This window comes from Suricata suricatta, chromosome 8 (genome assembly GCF_006229205.1).
Source record: "Suricata suricatta isolate VVHF042 chromosome 8, meerkat_22Aug2017_6uvM2_HiC, whole genome shotgun sequence".
Classification (NCBI taxonomy): domain Eukaryota; kingdom Metazoa; phylum Chordata; class Mammalia; order Carnivora; family Herpestidae; genus Suricata; species Suricata suricatta.
Window position 1 is genome coordinate 7,636,277 of NC_043707.1, and position 23,511 is coordinate 7,659,787.

Sequence of the window (23,511 nt, forward strand, 5' to 3'; positions counted from 1 at the left end):
CCAGGTGCCCCCAGTGTTCTGGTTTTAATAAGTTAGGTACCTATGCAGTGCCCTTAAGGATTGCTATTCTCACAAACACACACACACACACACACACACACACACCCCACTACCACCACCACCACAATGTAGAAAAGCATTAGAATAATGGTGAAGCCCATCCATAGTGTCTAGAGAGTGATCTAGAAACATCTGGGATAGCTCCAGATTACATCCTCCACTGGCTTAACAGATGCAACATTTGTCCGTGAAGGGACTTCTGTCTAGAAGACTCCAGATCAGCATTTCTTTGGGTCAAACGATCCAACCTGCTTGGAAAGTCTTCAGAAGGAATTGAATGGAAATGCTGCACAAGATGCCACCTCTGTCCTTGAAGAGGGGCCGGTTACATTTTCACACAAAAGCTGAGAGGGATTACCTGCAAGTGTTTCTGATGTGAGTTAATGGAGTTTGTGGAGAGAGGATAGGAGGCAATGAAGAGCAGTGCAATCAGATTTTGAATGTTTGGGCTCTTCCAGATGACTGAGCCAGTGAATGGAAAAATGTTCATGGTTAGTATGGTTCATTATGACTTTCAAAACCTGCAGATAATGGCCGTAAATAAGGGGGTGCACAGTGCATCGAACGGGGATGTAACTTAGTGACTAGAAAAACATTAAGCCTACTGGGTAAAAACAGCTTTGAAAATGGTTTCCTCTGGCTACCATTTATTTTATTTTATTTTTAAAGCTACAGTAGGGAGAATAAGGCAGGAAAGGAGGTTTGGCTAAACTTTGCAAAAATGCTTGACTTTCTAGGGAAATGTTCTACTCATGCAGGTAAGATAAAAATCTAGGGGAAACTGGGTTGAGGCCAGATTCAATATCAGCGACCCATTTCTTTCTTTCTTCCTTTTTTTCATGAGACAAGCCAGTTGCTGGTATTTTTTTCTCTCTGATTGAATTGGAAAAGAAATTCTCTCTAGCTCACTATGGAGCTATGTCAACAACTTGTGAAAGAAACATATCTCTTTCCATTCTTTCCATGAACTCACTTCCTCCAACCTTTTCTTCACCTCCAGGGCCAAAGAGCTCTGTTAGAGGGTCTGCCAGCGAATGGGAAGCAGTGATAAGTCAGGGCTTGTGCATGAGGGTCTCCTGATCATCGTTAAGATTCTGCCCCTGTTGTCTCTATCAGGCGGCTGCATTTCTCATGGGGTAGTGAGGCTCCCTTTTTAAGATATGGGTCCATTAAAGGCACAAAACGCTAAAGAGGTGTGTGCTTGTCAAGGTCCACATTATTCCAACAAAGGTTATGAAAATGGAAGCAAGGAGTGCAAAATCAAATCCAGGGAGTGGTAAGGATTTCAAAAGCTTAAATGGATTATCAAAAATGAAAATGGCAAGCCCACAGGGCTCTGTGAGTGAGGCGGCATCCAAAATCCTGTTAGTCAACGTTTCACTCAAGGGAATGAAACAGACGGTTTCACTGGATGCCGCCATGACATATAAATGAAGATGGCGGGCAAGTAAGACTATGGGCTCAAAGCCAATATCCACAGACTGGCTCTCGTCTGCAAGTTTTAGCGCTCTTCAGACAAGTGTGTGTGTGTGTATGTGTGTGTGTGTGTGTGTGTGTGTGTATCTGGAAAAACCTAAGAAATTTCATTGACTTGAATCTGTTTCCCACTGCCATGCAGTTCAATTTGGGGGTCAATGTTTACTTCGGCCTTTCCAAATCTGGGACAAACCCACTGATACAGGGGTGCCGACGAGAAGGGAATTTAAATCCCACCATCTTCAAGATAGCCAATGTCAAAAACCAATGATGGCACCCAAACACTCCACACAATACTGTCCCTTAAAGAAAAACAAAGTGCTTGGCTAGGTCTCAAGCAGCTTCTACCTCTGTAGCCAGGCTACTTCATGCATATATACTGACAGTGCTGATAAAAACAAGATAGAAAATAGATCTCTACCTTGTTCTAAAAACAAAAACAAACAAAAAATCCATGACAACAACAACAACAAACCCTTATGTCAAAACATAAATTTATGGAGTAATTAAGAGCAGAGTAAGGAATTTCTTCCCTTACAAACCATCCAGCTTGAAGGACAGTCACATTTAAAATACGATTCCATTAATTTTCAATCAGTGTATGCTCTTCCGACTACTTCTACTTTGTTTATCAGAGTGCTGGTATAAATCACAGCATGGTTGTCATTATTTCACCCTTACAGCCAGTAAATAAACGGCTGTCATGCTAGTGAGGGAGAAAGAAGAGAATGAGGATACCAAATAAAGGCTTATGGGCTGATTTAAATGAAATGTGGAGAGGCAGGTTTATTTTTTAAATGTTTTCAAGGCTCTAAGACATATATCTACTCATCTACACTCTACACAATCAAGACCAGTATCTGAATACATGCTTGTATTTTTAGCCGATAGTTCCGGGTTAGAGATAAATGAAAGACGTTAATGGGGGAGGGGTGGCAGAGGAGGAGAGGGGAACATGAATTGTGATCATTCAAATATGACACACTCTGGGGGCACCTGGGTAGCTCGGTTGAGAGTCAAACTTTAGCTCAGGTCATGATCTCAGTGTTCATGAGTTCAAGCCCTGTATTGGGCTCTGTGCTGACAGCTCAGAGCCTGGAGCCTGCTTCAGATTCTCTGTCTCTGTCTTTCTCTGCCCCTCTCCCACCCATGCTCCATCTCTGTCTCTCTCTCAAAAACAGACATTAAAAAATAAATAAATACAACACACTCTGGAGTGTGTTGATGTTGTTAAATGGAAATGAGCAAGTTCTATCCTTGTTCCATCCTTCGAGCCAACAAGACAAATAACCTCATAATTCCTCATAGGTAACTGGTAGTGACCATGACATTCACATACCCAGAAAAGCAGAAGGTGAGACAGTGCCATTGCTTCTTGAAACCATGACGCTGATCCCCGTCTCCACGAAGGGCACAGAGAAGTCCACAACCTCAGAACGCTCCTCGTTGATGGTGAGTGAGCCGACCGCCATGACCGCCCGTTGATAGACCACCTGCATGCGAGGCAAAGGAGCACGGTGCGTTTACTCCTCCTTCCCACTGCCCCTGAGCACCACGGGCCTGCGTCTGGATAAGAGCCCAGGGGGTTAGGGGTGGGGGAAGGCAGACAACTTACTTCACCGATCATTCCATTCCACACGTTGTTAACTTTCTTGCCGTGCTTCCCGTTGGTCACCAGGTAGAGGTCATAGGTAAACTTCACGGTTCGGGAGAGCTTCTTCAGGATATCGATGCAGAACCCCTTGCAGCATTTTTTAACATTCACCCCCTCATTGGTTGAATTACTGTAGGAAAAAAACCCGCAAGAGCATAGAATATTAGCGCCAGAAGATTTGTTGGCAATCATTACCTGTACGCTGCCACTATTTTCCATGTGGGGGACCGAGGCTCAAAAATGAGGAAGTGGCTTCTGCAAGGACGTGCAGTCATTTACGACAGCAAAGGTAGAAAATGTTAAGGATGAGAGTAATCATGATAATGGCTAACTTTTAATGAGTGTTTATTACTTGTACCATGTATCAGGCTTTATATTAGTTGTTGCATTAACCTCCCTGATGTTTCTTAGTATTTGTCTCCCCATTACACTGATGAGGAGTATTATCTTTTTAAATGTTTATTTTTGAGAGAGAGAGAGAGAGAGAGAGAGAGAGAGAGAGAGAGATAGCATGAGTAGGGAAAGGACAGAGGGACAGAGAGGGAGACACAGAATCTCAAGCAGGCTCCAGGCTCTGAGCCATTAACACAGAGCCTGACATGGGGCTTGAACTCACAAACTATGAGATCATGACCTGAGCTGAAGTTGAAAGCTTAATTGATTAAGCTACCCATGTGCCCTTACCACCTCTTATTCTTCTAGTCCATTGCCTTAACTACTCGGCCACGACTACACTACCTCTTATTCTTAAGTTTATAACACATACAGCCTCTTTAGACCAGAGTCCACTCATGTGATCTAAGCCACATTATAAAAACTCACAGGAAAATAGAAGGGAAGGCAGATGTGAAACTCTGAGCTGAAGGAGAGTTTTGCTTTATCCTACCACTGCAGATAGAGGTTTGCAACCAAAGAGAAGAAATAAAGGTTGCCGTACTTAGGAAGGGAACTTTCTTTACTGACGAAAACTTGGCTAAGACTCAGAAGACTCGGGGTCCACATTGTGCCTGTGTCCTTGGACTTAATGTGTCCTGATGGAGTCACGTGTCAGATGAGGGCTCATTCATTATGTTTTCCTTTCCTCCCTACATAGCAGGAATGATAAAAGGTGACATATTAAATAGCAGTGTCCTTGATCAGGAAAAAGCCCTGTTAAAATACAGAGGGTATTGCTGTCTTCAAAGCTATCATCATCTACCAAGGTGACATACATTACTTTGTGCCAGCCACCTTGCTTTATTAACCTGGCCGAGTCATGTTCAAAGGATAACACACACATCAGAAATGCCTTCAAAGAGGAAAGAACCCAGGTCATCCCAATTAATAGCTACTACTTAGACCGAAAGCTCTCTGGCCAATACGCTTGGTCTACTTTGCAATGGGGCGTTCTATTCGCTCAGCTCTCTGAGTCACACATGTCATGAGACACGTGCTCTGTTGGACTATTCCGTTGCTGGCTCATCTATACATCTGACTGTTACCTAAGCACTACAGTGATGTTTATGCAAATCCAACATCACAATAGGAAAATGCTTCCATTTCCATATCACAGAAAAAAAAAGTAGGTTACACAGGGATATATACAGAGCAGTGCTGGCTATATAAAGACAGGGGAGCTTATGAAATATCTGGATGGGAAAACAATGAAACATAAAGCACAGCTATTTTTGAATGATGAGAAATAGCTTTTTCTCTTTTTCATATTTTTAGTTTTTCCTCCCCCAAATCAACTGCAGTGAGTATCTACTACATATATAATCAGATATACACACACATCAAGCACCACTGATGTCTATCTTTGTCCATGAAGATGGCTTCTTTTGACAATGTGACTTTGAGTAATGGAAATGGGTTGCCAAATGCCATAAACATGATCGAAATGTGTCCTGAGCACATTAAATCAATGGCAGGTCCAAATAACGATTTCCTTGTCGGTATCTATCCGTGGCTCTTTGAAAAACATGACCAGATGCAATTCTCTCTTTTTCTTCCTGGCCACCATGGGCCATGCATCAATGCTTCTTCTCTCCCTCTTCCCATCTGTGTCTCCTCTCTCTTCTCCCTCCCTTCTCTATCAAAGGGTCTTCCTTCTCCCGGTCAGGATTCCCAGAAGAGTCTAGACAGAAGTTATGAATGCCCCAGGCTTAAGATTCAGGGTCACAGGCAAACGGTGGTATTCTTTGGCTTTGCTGGGAACCTCAGCCAGTTAATGAGTGAATTATCTCCCCTACATCTCCTAATACTAGGCATATTTCTAGATACCAATGGTCATTAATGCATTTTCACCCAACAAGCACCCACTGAGTGCCTACTGTTTGTAAAATATGGAATTATACCCAAAGGACAGGAGTTGAAAAAGACATGCAGCAAATGCAACAGATGAATTTATCATTGGGATTATGGAAACAGACCAGCTTGTAAGTAGAAATTTTCAACTGGTTCCTATCACAGCCTTTGTATATGGGGTGGAGGGGGCAGGTGCGTGTGACTTAACTACATAGGCACCTGAGAAATGTGTCCCCACTCCCTACCATCACCCAAAAGAAAGGATGACCCATAAAAGGCAATGTGGGGAACGGGATCCAAAAAGTAACCCAACTCTCCAGTTCTACAGTTTACCAGTGTGGCGAGTGGACAGGATCACGGCCATGCAAGTTAGACAAAGCCATTTTTCTGGTCCCAGGTCTGCCCCTAACAACCGAGAAGATGCAGACGAGTCTCTTCACTAATGAGCCTCAGTTTACTTGCAAACTAAGAAGGCGAGGGCTTACCTTGAGGGATAGTTGGGAACATGAAATTAAACAAAGTATCTAAAGCACCTCTCAGGTAAGTGCTTAAAAATACAGACCCTCTCTTCGGACCAATAATTTGACAGTTTGGGGGATTCATTAGCAGTATCGCCATTTTCCTCCAAATATCATGCCAAATAGTTTTCCCTCAATTTTCTCTTCACGCCCTAACACCCAACTAACAGATGAAAAGAAATGCTTGGTTACTCAGCTCATTTGCTGTCACCTATGTCTTTAGAAGATTGATGGGTGTCCTCAAGACCCCACCATTAGCCAGAAGTCAGAGACAAAGGTTACCCTGGGAGAGTATCACCAAGAAAAATATAATCACATTACTCCACAGAATGCTTCTTAGAACCAACCAGCCTGCCTCAAAGGCAACTGCTGTGCCCCGTGTTAATGCTGGGACTAATGGGTCCTAGTAATTGTCTATGGCTTTCAGACACTTCAATGTTGCCTCGACGCGCAGTAAACTTGTTGTGTCGCCAAGTGGGGAAAGGGAAGCCACGAGCTGCCACCTCCCACAGGAACCAAAAATGTGAATTTGAACCTGTTAATCCGTTTATATTCCCTAGTGAAAAAAAGTCAATTCTTTTAGAGAGAGTAATTTATTGGGGCGTTCATTGTCTCCATATGAATGTGGCTCAGGACTCAATGACCTACTGTCATCAGCTCCAAGACTTCAGATTTTAAAGATTTAAAGCTCCTGTTATTGACTGTGAAGACCAAGAGTCTCTACTTAACTGGCCCTATTGGAACAAAGAAGGCACCGCGGTCACACAAGGGGGTGCCCTACTGAGGTTACACTCTTTGCTTTGCACCAACCACTCTGCTTTCTTCATCTGACCACGTTGTGCTCCAAGAACACCCATCAAAACCAGAACCTCCTTGGACAACATTCCAGCAAACACCCCGTCCATCTCTTCCCATCCCAACCCCCTGCCAGCTCATCACCCTCTAGCCCTGTGCTGGGCTTCCTTCTGTTTCCCAAACCTGTCAATCTCTTTCCTCCCTCCAGGACTTTGCACCGGCTGTTCCTTGTACCTGGAAGGGGCCACCCCAGTTTTTCACTCGCTCATTATCCTTTTCTACATCATCTCACATCCCATCTGGGTGAGCTAAAAGAGCCACACACACCTCAAGTTACTCTCTTACCACCCTGCCTTATTTATATCCTTTGCCAGGCATATCATGACACGGAGCTGAGTTGTTTTAACTGCAAGATCCCCGTCCTTTGTTTCCATGCTCAGACCGGCACTATGCCTCACACATGAGCGATGCTTCATGTATAGTTACTTATTGACTCATCCATTCAGAATTTCAATCCAAAGAGGCTGACCACTCCAGAAAGGCTGATCGTTACTTATTGAATAATCCTTTCAGGATTTCAACTCCAGAGAGGTTTCTCATTGATTACTAAAGAAAAAAATTTTTTTTTCTCCAAACTAAAATGTGCCTTCATAATGCCTTTAGCAATCATATTTTAAAAAAATTATCTGTATCCCCAGTGCTGAGGTCAGAATGTGCAGTGTCGAATGACAAATATCCATTCACTCATCTGTTCAATCATTATCAACATCGGTGTATCATGTTTTGTGGTCTTCCCCGGGCATATGAAGACTAAGAAGCCATGCTTCCTATATTTAGGCAGCTCACCTTCCAGTGAGAAAGACAAACTATAAGGCATAAAACCAGGTAATAAAGAGGGGAATCTGGGTGGCTTAGTCGGTTCAGCGTCTGACTTCAGCTCAGATCATGATCTCACGGTTCTTGAGTTTGAGCCCTGCGTCGGGCTCTGTGCTGACAGCTCAGAGCCTGGAGCTGCTTCAGAGTCTGTGTCTCCCTCACTCTCTGCCTCTCCCTATCTCTCACTAAAAATAAATAGTAAACATTAAAAAAAATTGAAAAACGCAGGTGATAAAGAGATCGAGTGGTAGGGACTCCATGTTTCCGTTCTTTCAAATTCATGTGTTGAAACCCTCAACCCCAATGCGATGGCATCAGGAGGTGGGGGCTTTGGGAGGTAGTCAGGTCAGAGGAGAGGTCCTCATGAATGGGGTTAGTGTCTTTGGAAAGAGACAGGGGACAGCTGGCTGCCCCTCCGTCTGCTCTCGACCATGGGATGCTCTAAGGAGAGGATGGCCATCTGCAAACCAGAGGGCCCTCATCTGACACCTTGACCATGGACTCCAGCCTCCAAAACCGGGAGACATAAGTGTCTTGTGTTTAAGCCACTCAGTCTATGGTGACTTGTCACAGTGGCCTGAACAGACCAAGGCACATAGACACACCCAGGCTTCTTTGGAAGGAAGGGGAACAAACCCAACTTGGGGAGGGAGGGGTTAAGACTTAAATGACACAGGAGAATTATCCAGATGAAAGAAGGCGCTCAGAAAACACGGACAGAAATACTCCAATGGTAGGCCTTTTCCTTTTGGTGAAATCCTCTGCAAGGGTGGTGATGTCTTTCACCAGAAAAACTATAACTGGGGCCTTGGACTTGGTCATGAAGCTTTATGCTTCTCCAAAGGGCCTATAGATTAGGGGGAAACTTCACCAGAAGCTCTCATAAAAATGGTCAGTTCTTCCTTCGATCATGAATAAACAAGAAAATGGCACAGAGGTGATGTGGGCTTGCTGTCGGTGAGCCAGGAAACCGCCAGAAGGTCAGTTCCATGCTGATCACATCAGCAGGTCACATGTGAGGGGTGCAGTGACCCCCACATGGAGAGAAGTTTTCAAGTTTTTGAAAAGTTTGTACCAGGCATATATACAAGAGATGAGAGGAAGCAGATGTGCAGGCTGGGGGAGAAGCAGCCAGGAAAACTACAAAATAAGTTTGGGGGCACCTGGGTGGCTCACCTGGTGAAGCATCTGGCTACGGCTCAGGTCATGATCATGCGGTTCATGAGTTCGAGCCCCGCGTCGGGTTCTGTGCTGACAGCTTGGAGCCTGGAGCCTGTTTTGGATTCTGTGTGTGTGTCTCTCTCTCTCTCTCTGCCCCTCCCTCACTCATGCTCTGTTTCTCTCTCAAACATAAACACTTAAAAAAATTTTTTAAAGGAACGACCAAAGGAGAGGGTCAAGGTTAAGGGGTTAAGAACGGACTGTGGAGGAGGTGGCCGGCGTGAGTACTAGGGCGTCCATGGACTCACTGGGCAGCCCTGAACATGTTTCTTCATCTCCCCGAAACTCAGTTTAAATATCTAAGATGGGCACCACCACCTACCTCCGACTGCCACTGCCGGAAGTACGTGAATGCAGACCCCGTGGCATAATTCCAGTTACTTATTTAAGTCTTTAAAACCTCTAATACTGTAGGTTCTGAGGCAGTACTAAAATAGACCACGGTGTTTTACATCTGCTGTATCAGAGATACCAGTGCTGTCGATGATAACGGGCTGTTCTAAAGGACTCGGCACGTTCCACCGACAGCGCCCCCGGGCTCACTTGATTTTGACGAACTTCCGGCACGGCACGGTGTTCCTCACGCACGTCTCGGTCAGCGGGTCTATGTCCTCCACGATCACGAAGGGGGCCTCCTCCAGGGTGACGATGCTCAGGTGGTTGTCGTCCGGCTCACAGTCCGAGAAGGACTTGTACCTCGGCCACACGGCGTGCCTCAGGCTCAGGCTCTGATTCTCCCACTTGCCCACCTGCGTCAGGAAGACAAAGGCACACCTGTGATTTCTGGCAGCACCTTCTAGAAAGGCGAGGCCTTGCCCTTACGAGGTCCAGGAAAGAACCCTAGACGCCTTGAAAGCGTTTCTGCTACACACTTCAACATACGCTTCGGTGTAGATGCTGAGACCAACAGGGATTAGGGAAAAGCAGAATCCTGGACGGCCCCCGGGCCCCGCCCCTCCCAGGCTAATTAACATGGCGGTGGTGTCCAAGCGCTGACGTGGCTAGGTCTCCCCAGGCGATTCTCGGGTTCCGCCAGAGCTCGGGAGCACTGTTGGCGGGAGAACCGCACAGACCTTCAGAATCAGAGAAGTCTAGGCTTGGGTCCCCACCTCTGCCATGGACTAGGTGCACACCCCCGGGCAAGCTCTGAGTCCCCGTGAACATCTGCGGTCTCACCTGTAAGTAGCACAAGCCCACCTACTTTACAAGGACATCGTGACAATTAAACAAGACGCTCTGCGAACAGCACAGAGCCCAGCACGCAGTAGGGACTCCATACTTTTTCTGTGTAGTACAGGAGAGAGACATGGAGAAGGGGAAATTTCTAGAAGGTGCCAAGAGAAAGAGTAAGGAGGGGGGGATGATACAGGACAGCTAGAAAGAAGGAGGACAGACGGGAGAGTCAACACAAGGAGGGCGAGCAGGAGAGGAAGTGAGGGGCTTCGTTTCAAGCTCAGATCCGTTCTATTTACGTCGCAAAGTAAGGGAACTGTTATTACTCTGGCCCAGAGCGGAGCCTTTCAGCGCTCAGCACCAAGACCCGACAAAGTAGCATCGATCCGTTCCCTCTCGGAGCGGCAGCTGGCCCGTGAGTGAAAATCAAATTGAAGGCTGTATGTTTCGAACCTTAATTTCACCTGACAGCTTATTGGCAGCGTTCAGACACGCACGGGGAAGAGCCACTCCGCATCACGCTTGCTCCTTCCTGTCGCTCCCGCGCGCAACTGCTTGGCACCGCAGGTCGGCGCCGCGTTGGGAATGCCACCCTCAAGGAAAGCCTCGTCTGAAAAGCTAAGTGCCAAGTCCAGGCCCGTCTGCATTGACGTGACCCGCCCCCCTCCCCTCCTGTAACGTGAGTGGCGGCAGAAACGAATTTCGGGCCCATAAAGAGAATTCAGACACGCCGGACACCGAATGGGGTGACGGGGTGGAAGGAGAAAAGGCAGACCCAGCGCCCTTGGATCACCTCATCGTTTGGGCTGGAAGATGTTTGCTGCTTAGGGCGCCACGTTCCACGCGGCCAATTACAAAACTGTCCCGTTTCGGTGACACCTTCCGTTTTGTGGCAGGAGAACAAGCAGTAAGATAATCTGGTCAAAGACACTTTTTCATCTACCTGTGCTGTGACGTGTAACACAGGCTGCGGAGAATGTTGAGTCCATCGAGTTCTTCATTCACTCAACACACATTTATTGAGCACCTACTATGTCCTGGCAGCAGCAGCCAGGGAACAATGATGGCTAAACCTATCAATGGGCTGTGGGACAAACACATATGCAAACAGAAGGAGATCTCCAAGCTTTTTCTTTTGGGACAGGCTCCATAAATCCCTTTTCTCTCCACTTCTCTCGGAAAACTCAAACCTTCAAGAGGGACTGAGTAGTTGAGCAGGTAAGAGAATGGCTTATTACAGTCAAACAGAACTACGTGCTGATCTTGGCTTCACCCATTAGCTGGGTCGCCTTGGGAAAATCACTTAACCTCTCTGAGCTTTATCTGCAAAATGCGGATGGCACCAGGTTGTGCCTTTCAGGTGAGCTCTAGCCAGTAGGTGCACGAAGCACTGAGCACAGAACTCAGCACGTCACATACATGGGAGCCGCCATTATTTTATTATTGTTGTAGTTAATGTTCAAGGCTTGGCTCCAACATCACCAAATCTGGAAGGGCATTCCTGCTTCCCCAGAACCCAGAACTTTGCACCTCTCCACTGCAGCTCTCTGACTCTGTATTTGTAACAGTGTCACTTTTGAGCACTCCTGTGTAGGCAGGAAATGCATCCATATTGCCAGTTACTCTGATCCCCACAAATCCTACAGAGTAAGGATTATTATTCCAACTTTACAGTTCAGAGAATTGAAGCACAGAGACTTGTGTGACCTGCCCCAATTCACGCAGCTGGAAAATGGTGCAACGAGAACCCTACATAGGGCGGTGTGGATCCTAACGTGCTTCTGTTAAGAGACCCGTGGTAACCATGGTGGAGCTCGAAGACCCTTCCCTCCCGGCAGAGACAGCCCCGGATGTCCCAAGAAACATCAAGTAACGCAAAGGCTGTTTAGCCAGCAGAATCTTTGTTGATGTCATTGACTGCATCTCGTACCCTACACCGTAGGGTCAGGCAAAGGTCCCCGCCCAAGGCTGACTGCCAGGAGGGAGGTGCTGGAGGTCTGAGTTCCTGCAGTGCAGTAAGCCCCAAGTCTCCCCTAAATTACTCTCTCCCTTCCCCTACGTAAGCACCCACCGGTCAGCCAAGGCGGGTGAAAGCGGTGGTGGGTGGGAAAACTCGATCGGGGCTGGGGTTGCGGTTTCCAGGCTGCCCTGCATCTTCAGGGCCCCCTCCCGCTCTGAGCCTGACAGGCTTCTCTGGTAAGGCTCCCCAGATCCCGAATCCCAGCCCCAGGATTCTGTACACCACAGAGGGGAAGACAGACTTTCTTCCCTTGACCCTCCCCATCTGCTTTTTCACAAGGGATTTGAATGGACTCAGTCCAGTGTTTGTAGATGGGACTAACGAGATTCTTTCGCTCCCTAAATATTTATGGAGTGGCCACTAGGTGTCAAGCACTGCACTAGACACTAAGGAGAATGTCGTGTACGTGGTGAAGGCATTACTTGCATGGAATTTTTATGCTAATCAGGAAGACAGAAAGGAGTCAAATAATCACACAAAAACATGCATCATATGAACTGGGAGGAAGAAAGAAAAAAATGGGTCTAAGAGAGCAAATAGGGGAATAAATCCCAAAGGGCTTCTCTGAGGAGGTGGCACTTAAACGGAGACTGGAAATTTAAGATGAGTGGATGGGGGTGCAGGGGAGCGAGGAAGGGAGAACACTCCGCAGACGCTGGGGCCAGATGATGCAAGGCCTTGCAGGTCCTCGTAAGGAGCTAAGATTTATCCTCAGAGCTCATCTAGTCTGTTAAGCTGGGAGGGAAAAGACAGATGGAAGTGACCGGACATATATGTCCGTATGTGACCTCGATGAAGGTGGGAGTTCTAGGCCCCCTCTATTCACTCTTGTTTTCTTTGTTTTTTTTAATGTTTATTTATTTTTGAAAGACAGAGTGCAAGCAGGGGAGGGGCAGGAAGAGAGGGAGACGCAAAATCTGAAGCAGGTTCCAAGCTGTCAGCCCAAAGCCCAACGCGGGGCTCGAACCCACAAACCATGAGATCATGACCGTAGCCAAAGTCGGGCACTTAACCGACTGAGCCACCCAGGTGCCCCCATCCTTGTTTTCTTTTTCATGATGGGAAATTTTAAACTCATGCGAAAGTGGACTAGGGTAATGTTTCTCTACCTTCCTATTCTCTAGCGGCAATAATTACGAACTCAAGGCCAATCTTGTTTCATTTATACTGCCACCCACTTCTCCTGTATGAGACAGAACGAACTCCCAGACACGGGAGCATTTCATTCACACATCCCTAATTCGATTTAAATATCTAATCTCTGTTTGCTTAATAATATTATACCTCAACAAGGTATGTGCTTCTTCGGTTAGATTATGATTTCCCAGTCTCAGAGAGATTTTAAAATACGCAGGGGTAGGTTTTGAGGATCACAGCCTCTAAACTCAGGGCCCAGCAAACGGAGTGGCTTTAATGGATAGCTGTTGATCAAATCAATGAACATCTGACCTGAATTTTTAAAAATGTCCGTGAGTTGGAAAATACTAGTTGCTTGATCAATTTGTCCATCCATGTTCACCTCAGCTATGGAATCTTGCATCGTCAGCAAAATACTAAGGTACTGAAACCTGTATTCTCCCCTTTGCTCAAGCCTCACAGCCTCCTAAGCCCCCCCAGACACAGAGCCACTGAGAATGACTCCCGCAAAGCCTCTAGGTATGACGTTTTCCAGACACAGCCAAGACCATCATGCCAACGCCAGTTTAGAAGGGGCTCTGGCCACTCTCTGGTTCCAGAGGACGTCAACTGTCAAGGGAATAAGCCCTGCATTGAGGAGAAACTACTCACATCAACTCTGCTTGCCACAGTGTCCACAGACACGAAAATGGGCTCATGATATGAAGCCTCACATGCCTTCTCTAACGGTCATGTCCCAAACAAAAGGAGCCTGTGCACTCTGATGACAAGAGTGACCCATCCCCATCCCTCTCCCTGCTCACTGAGGGTGACTGCCGGCTATTCTCTAAACCGGATCTTCTTCTTGCTCCCAGTCCCCTCCACGGCCGTGCACACCGCACGTGGCAGGCAGAGTCTGTGACTCTAGATCAGCAGCCCCGCCTGAGCCGGAGCAGTCAGTCCATTCCCGGGCTGCCATGTTCCCCTCTGGGAAAGTTCTCAATGCATCGGAGCATGTGAAGGGACTCGGTCACTGTTGATGCCATGGTCCTGTTGCTGGAGCTCAAAGGGAAAAGGAAGTTCCAGGAGGCCTTGCCAAACTTCTGGTTAGATCTACCCGTGACCAGGACGGGAAGGCACACTTGTGTGTGTCTGTGTGTGGTGGATACACGCACATGGATGTGCACATACCGACCTACTGACTTCCCAGGGGTCAGCCTCATCCTGCAGGGCTGCTCTTTCCTCCCCCGCCCCATGGCACAGGCGAGAGAGGCCGGAATCACTCACACAGTGGGCTTTGGGGTCAAAGGGACAGGCTCAAATCCCACCCCCGCCCTTAGCTGTGGGACCTTGTGCAAGGTGCAGCATCTCTTTGAACTTCAGTTCCCTCCAGATATTTCAATTCCATTATGGTGTCTTGAGGATTACAAGGGAGATGATGGCGGCAAAGGCCTCTGAATCCACAGCAGGTTCTCCATATGCAGCACTATTATCACTAGTTCAATGGGCATCAAGCCTCTCGGTGGGAAAACAGTGAGTCTCTGTGGCAGAAGCCCCGGCTGAGGAGGCAGAGACCCGAGTCCCTTGATAACCTGCCCTTGACTTTTGATCTCACTGGGTCTCAGTCTCCTCACCTGAAACAGAGATGAGGCGTGAGTGTGGACCCGATGACCTCTAAGGTCTTTCGGATCAAAGGTCCCATACAAAGCACGGGCGAACTTGCCCTCCCAGCTCTATCCTTATTGGGATCAGGGTCACAAACAGAGAATTAGAAAGGGGAGAATGAAGGCTGTGCAGCTCGCAACTTGATGGTTAACTCTGGAGAGTTCTGGAGGGCGGCCGTGTGCCCACAGAGGCCAAGGTGGCATGCCTAACTCCGAAGAAGACAGGATGGCTCGGAGAACAAAGCTAGAAGACGGAGAAGAGAGAATGAGGTCAGCAGAGCCTTCTGGCCAGGAGTTCTCTCCTGCACAGAAGCCAATGGGAGGCTTCGCTCAGGGCGGACTCCTTCTGGTCCGCTGCAGAGGGGCACGTGTTCGAGCTCCAGCATAGCCAAGGCCTTGCTGTGCTAACCTGGACGATGCCGACAAGCAGATCGACATTTACTGGGGTGTTTTACTCTGTGGTTCCAGGCACAGCGCTAAGGGTTTTCCACGCGTCAACTGACCCAGCTCTCAGAACAACTCTGGGAGGTGGGGAAGGCTGATGATCCCCATCGTTTGGTGGGTAAACTGAAGCTCAAAGACACGAAGCGCCTTGATCCGGTCACAATGTAAATGTCAAAGCAAGAATTTAAATTCTCTTTCAAGACCCAGCGTGCTGCTTAATCTCTATGAAATTTGGTTTCTTTATGTATATATTTTTTTTTGAGAGAGAGGGCGCAAGTGAGTGAGGGGCAGAGAGAAAGAGAGAGAGAGAAGCAGGGCTCATGATTTACCCGAAGCAGGTCTCAAACTCACTGGAGTTTTCTTCATATTTTAACAGTAAGTAACAGTGTCCTCCTTACAGGGTGGCTGTGAGGGTTACACGAGATGATAAAAACAACTCTCTCTGTTTCCCCTAGTCTGGGGAGCCCCTCGGTGAGGGGACCGAGGCACAGGGCTTAAGCAACTGGTTCAGTTTCCACGGCTTGAGAGTGGGAGATACAGGATCCGAACCCAGGACTCCCTTTTAAGTCAGGGGAGAAATGGAGCTACAAGTTTTTGCTGGAGGAAAAAAAAATTGATAGTGCAGAAGCCTAATAAACACCATCTCAGCGAGATGACTAAGACCAGTATCTACAGGGGTAGGTCGGTTTGGTAGTCTGTCCCCTGATATGACACAAGGACAGTGGTGCCCCAGCTTGGTGGTCTTCCTCCCAAGAGGCACAGCCTCCGTTGGATCATAAGAATAATATCAGAAAAATCGCAGTGTAGGGACACCCTTGAAAAAAGCTGACCGAAACTCTTCAACAAAGTGTGGAGGTCATCAAAATACAAGGAAAGGCTGAGAAACTGTCACAGCCAAGAGGAGCCTGGAGAGATCTTGTGATTAAATACCGTGGGGTGTCCTGGATGAGGTGACAGGATGGAATAGGAAGAAGACATCAGATAAAAACTGGGGAGGGGTGCCTGGATGGCATCTGACTTCGGCTCAGGTCATGATCTTACTGCTTGTGGGTTCGAGCCCCGCGTCGGGGTCTGTGCTGACAGCTCAGAGCCTGGAGCCTACTTCAGATTCTGTGTCTTCCTCTCTCTCTCTGCTCCACACCCCACCCTGCCCTTCTCCTTCTTACAAAACTCAGTAAACATGAAAAAATTAAAAAAGCAGGGAAATGTGAATAAAGCAGGGGTGTCAGTTAGCAGTGAGGTATCAATATTGGCTCATTAATCCGACAAACGCCACGGTAACGCCCGACGTTAGTAACTGGAGAAGCCGGTTGATGGGTAGGAGTACTCACCCGACTGCCTTTGCAAGCTCTCTGCAAATCTAACACTATTCTCAACGAAGAGGGCTATTTAATTTCTTTTTCTGAATTCAGAAGGGGGGATTTTAAAAAATAACAGACTCTCATAGAGACTGAATAGCAGCATTGCCAACAGTGTGGACCCTGGAGCAAGGCATCCTGGCTTTGAACCCTGGCTATGCAGTCTGGATACACAGGTGACCTTCAAACAACAGGGGATTGAATTGCACGGGTCCAGTTATATGCGACCTTTCTCCCATCAAGACCATCCAGCACTGCAAACGTATTTTCTCTTCCTTGTGCTTTTTTCCCTAATGCTTTATTTTCTCCAGCTGACTTTACTGGATGAAACGAGTATGGAACACCAAGAACACACAAATACATGCCAATCGACTGTTCATGTCATTAATAGGGGTTACAGTCAACAGTAGCCTATTAAATAGTAGTTAAGTGTGGGGGGGATCAAAAGTTACACATGGATTTTTTCAGCAAGTGGAGGTGGAGGGGGCACCCCTAATCTCCATGTTGTTTGAAGGTCAGCTGTATTGCTTAACGTGTTTGTGCCTCAATAGCATTATCTGAAAAATGGGATGATAACAGTATAATTCAGAGTTCTGCCGAGAGGACTAAATTAGTTACTTTGTGAAACACAGGGAGGGATGCCCAGCACAGGGGACATGTTTTATATTGTTCTGTCGTTGTGGCTATTTACATCAAAGGGGGGGGCTATTAAAGGGGAGTTCATATTATTTCAGGTTTTAACTCCATAAAAGCATTTCTTGATACTAACTTGAGTTTGATGTGAACATAGTTCTTTGTCTCTACCTCAGTAATTTTCCCCTAGGGTTCTATAATAGCCTTTTGCTGTTGGCCTGCCCATGGTCATTTCCCATGTCTTTGGTTATAGCATATGGGTTTTCTTTGGAGACATCCCTGACTCCAGTTTCAATAATAGACCCTAGCAGGGCACCTGGGTGGCTTAGTCTGTTGGGCGTCCGATTTCGGCTCAGGTCATGATTTTGTGGTTCATGGGTTTGAGCCCTGCATCGGGCTCTGTGCTGACAATTTGGAGCCTGGAGCCTGCTTCGGATTCTGTGTCTCCCTCCATCTCTGCTGCTACCCTGCTCATAAGTGCGCACGCACTCTCTCTTTCTCTCAAAAATAAACATTAAACAAATTTTAAAAAAAGAATAGGCACATGGCCCTTACTTGGCAAATCAGTATGTTTGGTCCCTGAGCCACAATGATTGGCTCACAAATGTGCATGTGATCTAGGCTGAGCCAATGGGAGTTTTCCCTGGGACTTTTATTGGGATGATTAGCATGGGGTGGTCTCAGAGATTGCAGAGTTAAGAAATAGAGGAGAAATTAAGAGTTAAGAAATAGGGGCGCCTGGGGGGGCTCAGTCGGTTAAGCCTCCGACTTCGGCTCAGGTCAGATCTCAGGTTCATGGGTTCGAGCCCCGCGTCAGGCTCTGTGTTGACAGCTAGCTCAGGGCCTTCTGGTTCTGTGTCTCCTTCTCTCTCTGCCCCTCCCCCTCTCATGCTCTGTCTGTCTCTGTATCAAAAATAAATAAAACATTTAAAAACTTTAGAAAAAAAAGAGTTAAGAAGTAAAGTCTGGATGGCATTGCTTGCGCTCTTATAACAATAAATGCTGACACTCACTGGGCAATATGTATTTGGCACTATTCTTAGTGCTATTTTAATTCTTATAAACACTCTATATACAAGAAATAGGCACAGGCAAGTGATTTTTATCTCTATCATGAATTTTTTTTATAGTTCAAAACAGTCCCAAGCTCACCCAAATAGGCTGTGTGGGAGGAGAAAAAGAATGTTTACCTTCAAAATAAACTGAATTTTGGCGATAAACCTTTGAGTGTTTTCTGAAAATATACTGAGGTTTTGAGGACAAAGAAAAATAATTGACCTCCGATGGAGAAAAGTGATTCTGTTAAAAGAACTATAAAGAGGGAAAATTAACTTTGTAATGATTTTTTAAATCCATTTTTATTAATAAAATTTAAATACAGTGCCTTTAGAAAGCTAATCGCTCTTCAGCTCTTGAAAAATGTTTTGTGAAAGAGCACTGATTACTTATCAAAATGTTCAGCCACTATTTTCTCAGAGCAGAGACAATTTCATCTCCAGAACCTGTCAGAAGTTAACATTCACCCCTTCGAGTCTGGCTAAATTCAGAGAGCTGTTTCAGAGGCCACACGTGGCTGGAAGAAATTAGGTGATGAATAGATGTTTGTAGCTCTCCTTTCAAAGGGATATGTTTGATCTTATTTGATCTGTTCATGAAATGCTTACGAGAGACAATTAAAATCTTCCCATAACTGGCCTCCTGGTCTCCCAAGCCACTCCCTAACAACATATCGACATGTGAAAATCACACATCTACTTTTACTCAAATCCTTCCATGACTCATGGAGTCCATACAATCAAATGGAGACTCCCCTTAACATTAACGGGCCCTGTAATAATCAGTCTCACCAAGTTCTCTGCTCTCTGCTTTCTGTCATTTTCCTCTGTCTCTTTCCCTCTCTCAGACATCCTACACATAGTCTCACACTAGAATGTTTGCACGCACACCTCCAAACACAGATACGCTCACACTTCCACATACTCATGTATGTACACATACTTGGGTATGTATCAGCACACCTAAACATGCACACCTTTAGGCACCCACAATAACGCAAACACTTGTCACTTCCCATCAACACTTCCCGACTGACACTGACCTCCTGCCTTTGCCCGCACTGTTTCTTCCACCTGAAATCCCTCTCCTTGTCACCCCGGCAAACTGAAGTCCTGCCAGGCTTCCCGGCTCAAATACCACTTCATGGAGCCTAATTCTCTGGCTGGAATGACCTTTTTGCGTTTTCTGTGCCTCCAGCCCACCCTCTCTTGCCCTTGAATGCTCTCACTTATTCCCTGGTCGCTCAGCACATGCATTTGGTGCGTTACCACTGTGCACTCTTCCCAGCTCCGCAGGAGGCTCTGGGACCACAGCAGGGAACAGGGCAGGCCTGGCCCCTGTGCTCAGTTTCCAATCTGGTTGGAAAACAGGAGTCAAAGCTCAGTGGCAATAAGGGAGGTCATGGCCAGGCTGGGAGTAAGCACAGGATGCTACCGAAGACCTAGCTTCCGGGTCTGGAAGGGAACCAAAAGGCATCCAATAGGAAGTGACTTCCAACTCGCAGCCAGACCAGTAGGGCTGGTATGTGGCTTGTTAAAGGAGTTCCACCTTTATCCTCGGGGAGACTGAAGTGTGCGGAGAGGTAGGGGCAGGGATCCTTGAATAGTTTTAATCAGGGGAGGGATAACATCAGTCTGATGTATTAGAACATGTCTTCCCAGTGCAAGGGAGAGTAAAGGCTTGGGCTACACAATTCTGACTGCAGAGGGACGGGCAGGAGGCAGCTGCGTTGATTCAGGACACAGGACCACCCTGGTGAGGCCGGAATGAACTTGAGATCTCCAAGGGGTACAATCAACACAACTTAGAGACTGACTGAATGACTAGCTGGGGGCGGGGGCAGAGGACCCGGTTGGTCTCGGCTGGTAATTCCGTTGAACAGTCGGCCTGGCCAGGCTCCTACAACCACGTGACCCACATCGGCCGCAGCACGGGGCTCACTCACCAGCCAGTTCAATAAATATTTGCCGAACTGAACTCGATTCAGACCGTGGCGGACGGTCCTTTTTTACTTAGAACTCAAAGTTAAAAAGAGAAGAGTAGCCTGTTTACTCAGCTCCTCTCCTTGGAGACCAGACAATAGGGATTGCTAAATTAAAAATCAGAGAGGAAATTTATTAAAACCGACAATGGAAGCACAGTTCACAGTGCCTCTGCTCTGGGTTGACCGGCCCCGCTTAGCTCATTTCATAACCGAAGGGCAAACAGGCCTTAAAACAAACACTTGGCATGTGCAAAACATCGGAACACATTTCACTCCAGTTAATAAGCAGTGATTTACTCCCAAGCTGGAGAAAATATGAGTAATTAACTCTTCAGGAAGATGAATTTAAGGAGAAAAACAAAACAAACAGGAGGCCAATTTCTCTCCACCTGAAATATAAAGTCTTCCAAAGGACATGAGATAAATGGCCACGAAGGGAATTTAAAATGATTTAATGTCCATACTTAGCATAAACAGCATCATCGATTAGCATCACGGCTTGCCTCGGCAAGCAGCTCCAACGCAAAAACAAGCCGAGAGCAGCTTCACACATGAGAAATTTGGCGTCTCGGGCTGATGCGTGAAACCCAAAGCAGGTGTGAATTCGATTGATGTGGAAGCCACAATAAGTGTGCCTGAGTCACAGCCGTGGCCTGACAGGAAGTCGAAATGTGTTCTACCTGGAGTAGGTTGCCGTTGAGCCCAGTGACGTGTTTTAAACCAAGACCCGATCTAAAGTTCGTCGGAGACGGCTGGAGTCTGCAGAGAGAAGGTCAGGCTGAAACCGGCTTTCCCCTGCCCGTCTACACCCACCGGCTTCTACAAAGAAACTGCTCAAGGGTAAATCCCTAGCAGTGCTATTGCTGGGTCATAAGGGAGTTCTATGGATAGTTTTTTGAGGAACCTCCACACTGCTTTCCATAGCGGCTGCACCAGTTTACATTGCCACCAACAGCGTAGGAGGGTGCCCATCTCTCCACACCCTCGCCAGCATCTATAGTCTCTTGACTTCAACCGCAGCAATTTCCTACTCGACACATCCACAAAGGCAAGGGAAATGAAAGCAAAACTGAACTCTCGGGACCTCATCAAGATAAAAAGCTTCTGCACTGCAAAGGAAACAATCAAGAAAACTCATAGGCAACTGACAGAATGGGAAAAGATAGTTGCAAATGACATATCAGATAAAGGGCTAGTATCCCAAATCTATAAGGAACTCACCAAACTCCACACCTAAAAAACAAATAACCCAGTGAGGAAGTGGGCAGAAGATATCAACAGACACTTCTCCAAAGAGGACATCCAGATGGCCTACAGGCACATGAAACAATGCTCAACATCACTCATCATCAGGGAAACACAAATCAAAACCACACTGAGATACCACCTCACGCCAGTCAGAGTGGCTAAAATGAACGCAAGGTCTTAAATGCAATCATTCAAGGGAGGGACCATGAACCTTTGGTGTGAACAAGGCCCTCTCCTTGGGGACTGATTCTGCACCAGCAGGTCTGGGAGGAGGCCTGGGAATCTGCCTTTTCAGCCAGGGTCCTAGGTCTCTCTGCTCTGGGTGGTGAGAGGACCGTATTTCGGGAAACCACCTAAAAGGATCACACCTCCGGCTACCAGCAGGATTAAATACAGAAGGAAGTAAAAGACGGGAATCTTTTTTTCCTCAGGTTACTTATGTAACCAGTGGCAATTGCCAGCAGATCTAAAATGAGTTTAATCAGCTATTAGAGCCTTAATTAAATTCCTCTCAGTTGAAATTTCAGAATTGCCTAATTGTTACATAGCCCGCATTGGAGGAGTTGGTTTTTTTTCTTCTCCCAGAATAACTGCTCTCAGGATCATCTAATATCTTTGTGGATATCGGTGTCAATGGTCTTAAAATCCAGCACCCATCTGGTCATTCGTGGACAGGTGCATTGATGGCTGCTACTTCTTCCAGCAACCCGCACAGTTGCTCCCATTCTCCTCTGGAGATTCAGCCAATGGGAGTCAAGCTCAGTGTTTGCTCAGCCTCAGATTTAAAAGTGAAAGCCTTCAGAACAATGCACCACCATGTTCTTGTGAAGTTCATTTAAAATCCTTAGGCCTCCAGAGTCCCCCTGTTCCCAGGTCCCCAGGGATGGATGAAAAGAGATTCCAAGTCTTTGGTTTACTTTTATTTTTGTTGTGGGCTCTTAGAAGTGATGGGTCCTGGTAATTAGCTCAACAGTTAAGGGCATTTTCTTTCTCTTCTTTGGCTCCACATTGGAACGGTAAAGCATTAGAAACTTGGAAAATCAGCAAAACATAAAAAAGAGCTCTCTTATAGTCACTAATTAACTTTGCACATGCTCTCGGGATGTATCAGTCAGCCCTCCCCCGGCTGCAGGGATGACGATTAGATAATTAATAACTATAATGACCACTGTCTTGAGGCACTTTCATCACCCCGATGTGTCTTTTTTCATCTCACAGTGACAACCCTGGAAGGAACAGGCCATCGGCACCCTCGTCTGACCTACTGAGAAATGGGGAGCTTCAGGACTTGCCCAAGATCAAACAGCGAGTGAGGGCATCTGGAATGTGACCTCAGAGCCTGGGGCCCTTACCACAGCTGGCCGGTCCCAATGCTCCCACCATATTTGCTTTGGGAAACACCAAGGCAAACAGAAGCAGGGTGCTCTGCTGAATGAACATTCCATGGATCAATCTGAAAGATCCTGTTGCAGAAAGAGTCATGTCCTGGGGAGACGGGACTCTGGAGCCGCAGGAGGACGGGAGAGAAGAGCCGGGGGAGGTGGCCTCACAGGTCTCTTTCATGCATGCCCACTTTGTTTCCTCAGTTTACCTTTGGGCTGATGCTTTGGAGGACTTTGGATTCCTCTACGGGAAGGGCTCTAATGGCAGGACTGCAGTCAGCCCTTGACGTTGAATTCAATTGCTACTAACACCGACATCCAAAAGGCGATTAGAATAATAAGAGATCAGGGGGGGAAAATCAACCGCTCAAATATGAACTGAGTGACAATTAGGTAATTTGGGGATTTCAACCAAGAGGAATGTAATTAAGGCTCTAACAGCTGATTAGACTTCTTCTGCGCCTCTGTGGTAATCTCCAACCATTACATAAGGGGCCATCTAAGGGAGGATTCCATCTTCCTCTTGTATCACGGTGCACTTGAGATG

The 23,511-nt window shown here is 46.8% G+C and overlaps 1 protein-coding gene across 1 annotated transcript in view; it reads right to left on the reverse strand.

The window, feature by feature from the left end:
* The window catches only part of GRIN2A (glutamate ionotropic receptor NMDA type subunit 2A), a 368,909-nt gene that overhangs the window by 73,025 nt on the left and 272,373 nt on the right, over window positions 1–23,511 (reverse strand). The window contains exons 4-6 of the mRNA XM_029948744.1: window positions 9,430–9,635; window positions 3,152–3,320; window positions 2,876–3,029 (exon numbers count right to left, since the gene is read on the reverse strand). Of these exons, the coding sequence (XP_029804604.1) occupies window positions 2,876–3,029; window positions 3,152–3,320; window positions 9,430–9,635 (529 nt within the window). The remainder of the gene's footprint in view (window positions 1–2,875; window positions 3,030–3,151; window positions 3,321–9,429; window positions 9,636–23,511) is intronic.